At 40.9% G+C, this 8,123-nt stretch overlaps 1 protein-coding gene across 1 annotated transcript in view; it reads left to right on the top strand.

The window, feature by feature from the left end:
* The first annotated feature begins 7,811 nt into the window (after nucleotides 1–7,811).
* Nucleotides 7,812–8,123, top strand: part of LOC107100694 (solute carrier family 13 member 5-like) — a 15,703-nt gene continuing 15,391 nt past the window's right edge. The window contains exon 1 of the mRNA XM_015399273.1: nucleotides 7,812–7,996. Within this exon, the coding sequence (XP_015254759.1) occupies nucleotides 7,883–7,996 (114 nt within the window). The 5' untranslated portion in view covers nucleotides 7,812–7,882. The remainder of the gene's footprint in view (nucleotides 7,997–8,123) is intronic.

The raw sequence follows: 8,123 nt of genomic DNA on the forward strand, positions 1-8,123 counted from the left end.
AATGGTTTTGATTGCACTGGTTCCAGTATCAGTGCCAGTAATCCAGTGATAACTTATTAGTTTCCCATTGTTTAATTTACTTTAACTGCAGAGAATAATTAATAAACAAAGTTGTGAAATTCTTAGGTCACAGTATATTTAAGATGCAAGTATTTCAGTAGAGCCTATTCTTCTTTACTTCAACTCTCTAAAAATCAGCAGAATATAGAAAATAATATATATTGTGAAAAAAATGTTCCAACTAACCACAGATCACTTATTGTTACTCAGTTACAATTACTGTGCTATAAAAATCCCACATTCAGAAACTTGGTTTCAGTTAAATCCTCTGAAAACCTCCAACCTAGAGCTGCACCTATCCTCAGAGAATTTTGATCGAATCCTGACAGGGTTTCCTGTCTAAACTATTTCCAAATCTCACCCAAAGGGTTGGGGAAAAGGTGGCAGCCCTGCTGTTAGGTGCACTTAAGCAACAGTAAACAGCAGGCTAGGCTAACCGGGCTGGGTTAACCAGGCTAGGTTAACCGGGCTATAAGGCCAAGCTAACCATATCAAGTAAGCTAAAGAAAAACCGTAAGGCTATAAAATCACTAGAAATGCTAAACTTAATAGAAGGAACCTCATAAAAGCCAACCACGATTGACAGTTTAACTAATCTAAGAATTAAAGTTACCTATGGCATGTAATCATTTTGTAAAGTTCTATGTGGCTAAGTAATTAGCTCATACAGGTAACTTTAAAAACAGACAGATAATGAGAATTAAAACTTCAATTTGCTTCCAGGAAAAAATTTGGACTCAACTTGAATTCAACTTTGAAATATTTGATGGGTTCTTTTTGCTTTGTTTTGTTTTTTTGCTTTATGGTATCTCCACCTGACCCGGTTTTGTTTAGCTATGACAGTGGAGCCTCAAGTTCTCCTATGATGATGCACATGCTTCTGTCTCTCAGTGTTTAACCCTGTCTCTACTTTAGACAGAGCTGGAACTAACTAAATCTATTATGTTTTATCTACACTGGCTTAGAACTGTTACTCTCTTCTAGATGAAGCCACTTCAGCAGCTACATCTGCATATAACCTACTTTTCTCTTACATAGAAAGTATTTCTGGATCAGAACTTCTGTGTCTATTGTATGTCTGCTCTACCCAAAGGCTGTCCAGTCAATCTGTTAATGAACAATCACATCAAAGCTGATTTTTCCACTAATAAACATCATTCCAATAGTTATAAAACTCATTGTGTTGTTTTATATACATCTAAATGTTAAAGAACGTTAACCACAGATCTGGATCAAAGTCTGACAACAAAGCAAAGCAACAGAAATAAAAAAAAAAGGAAAGAACAAACATAATCAAAAGCTTCTCCTTATCTTCTTTTTATACGCAGCTAAAGATAGTAATGGAAGATTTCAAGTTAGTCATTTTTGTAACATATGAAGTCTAAAAAAATTTCCACTTGCAAAGAATAATGAACACAGCAGAAGGAGAGCCTTCCTGGGTTAGTCTGTAAAAATGACCTTATTCTATCTCAGTTATGCTCTGCTGGGGCACCATTGTGCTTTTCACATACATCCAGAGCAGAGAGAGTGGGTGGATGTTTGTCTTGTCCTGAGCGCCATATTCCAACTTTACACCCCCACACAGTATCTCTGTGACAAACAATGTTCCCCTTCTGCCTGAAGAACCTCAAACTAGTGCAGAGGAAAAGAACCTCTGAAGAAAGAAAGAGACTAGAGGAGTTTATTCAGCTGCTAACATGACTACTCATGTTCTGGAGGAAATCATGAAGTGGAAACATGTAAATGGTTTAATTTAACAACAATGATAAACCAAGCAGAGCTTGTTTAGCAAGGTCTTTATATATAAGTTCTTCTAAACAAGGAGTAGAAATAAATCGGAAAAACAGAGAAAGATGAACATCACCATGAAAACTTCTAATTAAAAACATGCTTGAAAGAGAAAAAGTTTGATGCTTAAAAAAAATAAAGTTATGCAACATAAAGACAGATGTACAGTTGAAAAGGATCCTAATTGGACCTGAGACCGTTACTATGGTCCGTTATTTTTCTTGTTATTTTTCTTGGTCAGAGATGACAGAGGGTATTTTAACCAGGTTGGTTCCAAAGTCCATGTTCTGATCTCAGCCTGGAGAACATTTGTGGGCAGAGCTGAAAAGTTCAGGGGGATCAAAACAGCCTACAGACCTGAGCCGGTTCCATTGCTTCTGTCAGGAGGAATTGGCCAAAATTAAAGCAAACTGTTGTTAGAAACTTGTGGAAGGAAGTCCAGAACAGTATTATAAAACCTCCGTCAAGTTCTGGCACCACAGCTGGTTCTTTTTCTATTAGGGAAGTTCCTTGTTCAATGTTTGTGCAGATATATGGCAGTAAAAAGTTACGCTTTGAAAACTTTCTGCCTGATCTATTTTTGATTTTGCTGGTTTACATTTTTGTTTTATGTAACATTTCACTGAAAAATAAAGCCTTCAGTACTTGTTTGCGACCACTGGGTGGCAGCACAGGATAGACTCTTCGTTCACCAGAAGTAATGTTAAAATCCTTGCTTCTCCCTAAAAGTTTCAGTTAAAGGCTAAGAAGCCATAACATGATATAAATCTGGAATATTTAAAACCCAGATGGTCATTTAGATGTTCATCTACAGCATGCAGACAGGGGTGTCTCTACTTCAGTGCATTTTTCTTTCATAGAAAGGAAAATAGATCCTTCAGTTTGCTCTTATTTCTTCTGTGCCCTATAGATTTAATTACTTAGACAATATTTTGAAATCTCATTTTTATTTTGATATTATTCATTGTTGAGGTTTGAACAAAAATCTGTTTTCTTAATTTTTAATCCCTCATATTTCAGGATTTGAACATCATCATTGATGAAGACAATAGGTTTTTGTCAGGCTGAGCCGGTCAGAACCTTCATCCATCCGGGTCAAACCCAGCAGGAGGAGAACAGAGCAAACTCTCAGAGATGAGCTGTGCGGCCAAATACCACTGGTAGAAGGCAACCTGAGGGCAATCGAGGAGAGATATGGAAAAAGTAAAAATAAAAATAGGAGAGGTTTCATTTATTAGAAGTTTTACAGTAGAACTCAGCTTAGTTTGCATTAACTGAAGTAGATTAGAAGAATGAATGCTTAAACTAAGAAGAATAAAATGTTTTTATATTTGGTCAGTGAAAACTTTACTTCTCTCCTCCTCCTTTACTCCTCCTTGCCTTTTGTTGTTGAATCTTAAACAATACCTCACACCAAGCATGCTTGTAGCAACAGTGGAGAGGAAAAACTCCCTTTGAACCGGAAGAAACTTCCAGCAGAACCAGGCTCAGTGTGAGTGGCCATCTCCTCAGGCCGACTGCGGTTCAAGGAGACTGAAGCAGACATATAGAAAGAAGCAGAGATACAAAAGGCTACTGTCAACCAGCTTCACAGGCGGCCCTGTCCAGGAAACACACAGACGAGCTCCGAGCCAGTTCCCCCGTCAGAGAATGAAAGAAAGCACATAAAGTTATTCACAGTCAGAGAAACAGTGCTACAGTGAAAAACTTTACCTTGCAAGCAAGATGAATTATCATGAGATTTGTGCATTCAAAAAATCCCAGTACATCTTGCCAGGAGCATACAGATGCATCATATAGCCTCAATAAAGAAACGTTACAGACAAAAGAAATTACTTGCATGTATCAACGTGTCAACCAGAGGCGAAAGGCTGAAGCAAAACACATATGGCTGAGCTGGTTTTAGCTAGAATACCCTCTATTTCTTTTTGAAAAATGAGCAAAAGGACATGATTTTTCCCTATGTGGGTAGGAAAGATGTCTCTGTGTTCCTACCGACCAGATTTGGTAAAAGTTTGATTCATCAGTTACCTCTGCTAATTGTGAAACAAACCAAGAATGTAATACGTCACAGCTGCTACTACTATGGCCAAAAGTTTGACATGGGACACATCTGCCACTTTACAATCAGCTCGAAGACTTGTACTAAATGTCCCTCCCTTTTGCAAACGCTCTCCAAGGGAGTCTTACCTGATTGCTGCAGTGTAGAATTCAAATGCTACTACACGTAAAAATGTAGCTCCAAAATCTGCAACATAAAGTGTTGATGGTAACAGTACAGCTGATACTGAAATCCAGGATGGAGTCACAACCAAACTGGAACAGACCAGATGAAGCTACTATGGCAGGAAAAAGCAGAGAGGACATTGAGAATAGACGAACAAATGCTGCATAATGGGAGAATAGAGATAGAATGAAGCAGAATGATTAAAATGGGTCCATATGTCCTCCAGCAGCCTAGGCCAATAGGAGCATAGTTCAGAATAACTTGAGCCACTTTAACTATAAGCTTTTTCAAAAAGGAAGTTTTTAAGCCTGGTCTTAAAAGACATAACAAGAGCCAGATAACTAAAAGATCAGCCTCCCATTTTACTTTTAGAAATTCTAGGAACCACTAGTAAACCTGCCGATTGAGAGTGACATGCTCTGTTAGGGCACAATTCCACTGTCTTTAGATCATGGTTTGTTTTTTCTTTTTTTTTTTTTTTTTACTCTGTTGTTGGATTATGTGCAGCTTATAGGATTCTTTCCAATATCTTTTCATTTTTGGACATTCACTTTGATACTTTATACAACAACCACTTATTGTTTTACACCTAGGAGGTGACCATTAGCATCTAAAAGCTGAAAAGTACTTTAACTACTTCCACAAGTCTCAGCTGAGTTGAAAAGGGAATCAGAGGACGCAAAGCAGGAGTGATTAATCGAGAGAGGAGGAGGAAATTAGCTCTTTCAACAGTCATTAAGGGCAACATGAGATCTTTAGCAAACAATTTAGAAGAACTCCATGCACTACCAAGGACCCAGTCAGAATATGAGGAATGTGCTTTACTGAAACATGGCTGCAACCATAAAAGCATATGAGCCCCTTTATAAGAGACAACCTACATCAAAGAGAATGGTAAGAAGCCATGACTGTCATGAGACGCAGACAGATGGACCCAGTATTCAAGGAGAGACCGTCAGTATGAAATTTCAAAATGTTTATTAAATAAACAAAACTAAAGTGGAGCTGTGGCTCGCGGACATTGCAGGAGGGGGGCGGGGCACCGGCCAATCTCTGACACTCTGTGGGAGAAACACAGGTAAGTGACCACGATCATCTGACTGTAGATGATGATCTCTGTGAGTCACTTACCTGGTTTAGCAGTTCAGTCCATACCCCTTAAGGGCGGTGCAATCCAGCCGATGAGCTGACAGCTGACGCGGTTCGCGTTACCTAGAGTGTCCCCGCTGTGGCAGCTCCGGACAAGTTGCAGGAAGCCGATCCTGATCAGGGATACAGATCAGGCAGGAACAGACAAAACAGGATGCAGATCAGGCAGGAACAGAACAGGTGGCAGGATCCAGGCTTCCAGGCAACAACAGGCTCCCAGACAGGTTCGGAGTCTGACTGAGTTCAGAAGCGTGGCCAAACAGTCACGCACAGGAGCAGACAGGATCAGGTGCAGATGACCAGGCTCAGTGGCAGAGGGTAGCCGAGACAGGACGTGAAACCAGAACTTGATGCAGGACCTTTAAACTGGTCTCCTCCTTGGAGCCAGGCTTACTTGGATAAAAACTGATCCTCCCCGCGTACAGAGCCAAAAACCCAGAGGACTCATCAGGGGAGGAACAGTGGACGAGCAGGAGACGAGACAGACACAAAAACCCTCTTTCCACTGGCTGCCAGGATCCAGGACATGAACCTTTAAAAAAAACAAACTGAACAGAATGACTAACTGAAAACAAATAAACAGACAAACAGAAAGACAAATAGTGATCTGGCCCCGAATGCTCAGGCTGAACAGAATAAAACCCAGACGAAATAGGTGAGAGGAATAAATTATAATTGAGGCAGGGATGGAAAATGGCAGAAATATCCAATTGAGGCCAGATCATAGCAATGACATGTTGTCTTGAGGCATGGATGCACTGTTTCAGCCACATAGAGAGGGCATCAGTGCAACACCTAAGTGTGTGACATAAACGTCTGTTTAGATAACACCATCCCTACCAGAACAGTGAAATGCTTTAAAATAAACCATGCATCACCAGTGATCTGATAGACCGACTGAGCAAGAAAAATTAGACTTCAGGAAGGGAGAAAGGGAACTGCTGACAGGGAGTATAAAAAACCAATTTAAGGTCAAGATGAGAGAAAGCAAGGGGGAAGAGGCTCGAAAAAAAGCTCCAGCAGAGCAATATCAGAGATGTGTGGTCACGGATGAAGAAGATCACAGGTTTCAAGCAGAAAGATGATGACATAGATGGAAGCCTGGACAGAGTCTATGAACTGAATACATTATTCAACCCATTCAGTTCAGGAACAAGCTCAGCATCCTTCCCTCCTGTCCACAGTCATATGGACATATACCCTTCTCTCTGCCACTGACTCTCCCACTTCTATGAGTTTTTTCTCAGCCAAATTGGAAGATGATGCTGCTCCCTCCACCATTCGTTTGTCTGTCTCTAGAAGTCAAATGAAGCAGCAGATGTAGAGACTGGATCGTAATAAGTCCCCAGTTCCTGGTGGTGTCAGCTCCAGAGTCCTGAAGGCCTGTGCAGAGCAGCTCTCTGGGATTCTACAGAAACTCTTCAACCTTAGCCTGACCCAGGAGACAGTTCCACAGATGTGGAAGACCTCCTGCCTCGGTCCAGTACCAAAGAAGACTCAGCCAACAGTCCTCAATGACTGTAGACCTGTTGTCCTGACATCCTGACATTGGAATTTAAGATGCCATCATACACGTGCTTCAACAATCCCTCTGTCATTTAGACAAGTCAGACAGTGCTGTCTGTGCTGTCTCAACACAAATCAGCCTGACTAACTTTGTCAGAAACTTCAGAAGACTCAGTTGGAGGCATAAACAATTGCCCGGATCCAAGACTACCTGACAAACAGACGAAAGTTTATTAGACTGAAAGGGTGTGCTATTTAATCAAGTATTCATCAGCATAGGAGCACCACAGAGGATGCTATTCTCTCCATTCCTTTTTACTCTGTAGACGTCTGACTTCCAGTACCAGACAGAGTCCTGTCATCTGCAGAAATACCATCTGTTGTGTAGAGTGTGATCTCTTCCTCCATCATCTAGTAGGTTAACATAATCAGAGCAATTGCCTGAAAGAAGGTCAACAAGCTGATAAAGAAGGTCGGCTCTGTTCTAGAAACTCCTCAAAAGTTCTCAAAGATAAATTCTTGATAAAATGAAGAAAATTATGGACTCAGTGAGCATCATCTTCATCAAACTGTTAAACACCAACAGAGTGCTTTCAGTCAGAGGCTTCTTCAGATCCGGTGCAAGACAGACCACTACAGAAAATCCTTCCTGCCTAAAGCTATCAACACCTACAACAACTCAATAAAAAGAAAACTTGAGTTACGAAAACATTTATTTTCTTACTTTGGGATTAACAAAGTATATTTAAATTGAACTGAACTAAAAGTTCCCAGCTGGACTGTCTGAGCTGAAACCCAGCCTGCCTTTCAGCAGCAGGAAATGTTTTCATTCACTTTCTAACAGCAGCTTGGAGTCCACCAGCTGAATGTGCTGAACTTTAAGGTGAAGAGCAGCAGATGAACCAGTAGATAAAACATGACGCAAAACACTCTGATTTCCTCTTCTGTTTGTTCTGCTGAGATAAAGTCTGCAGGGGCACAGTATGTATCCCGGGGTGGGGAGGGGGGGCATAAAGTTAATATTTAGTGCCGGCTGTGAAATGCATCACAATTGTGTTGGGAGAGCTGCAGAGCAGTCAGAGTGAAAGACCCAATCCGTTCTACTACCTTCTGACAGAATCATCTTGAGTTATTCTTCATCTTCGTCTCTCCATGTCGGTTCTACCTTTGTGGGTCAGAATGCTCCAGCAAGTCTGGAGGTTGAAGGGACTCATTGTCCTTATCTGCAGTCCTTTCATCCTGCTGCCGCTCGCCCTCAGCACCAAGGTAGGACCAGAGCCACATAAACAGACCTGTTTGACCAATGCATCAGTTTGGTAACTGACCAGTTTGAACGATAGACCAGTTTAATCACTAGACCAGTTTATCAAAAGGAAAGTTTGACCAATCGACC

Source organism: Cyprinodon variegatus, unplaced genomic scaffold, assembly GCF_000732505.1.
Source record: "Cyprinodon variegatus isolate N-32 unplaced genomic scaffold, C_variegatus-1.0 Scaffold1001, whole genome shotgun sequence".
In the NCBI taxonomy this organism is placed as follows: Eukaryota; Metazoa; Chordata; class Actinopteri; order Cyprinodontiformes; family Cyprinodontidae; genus Cyprinodon; species Cyprinodon variegatus.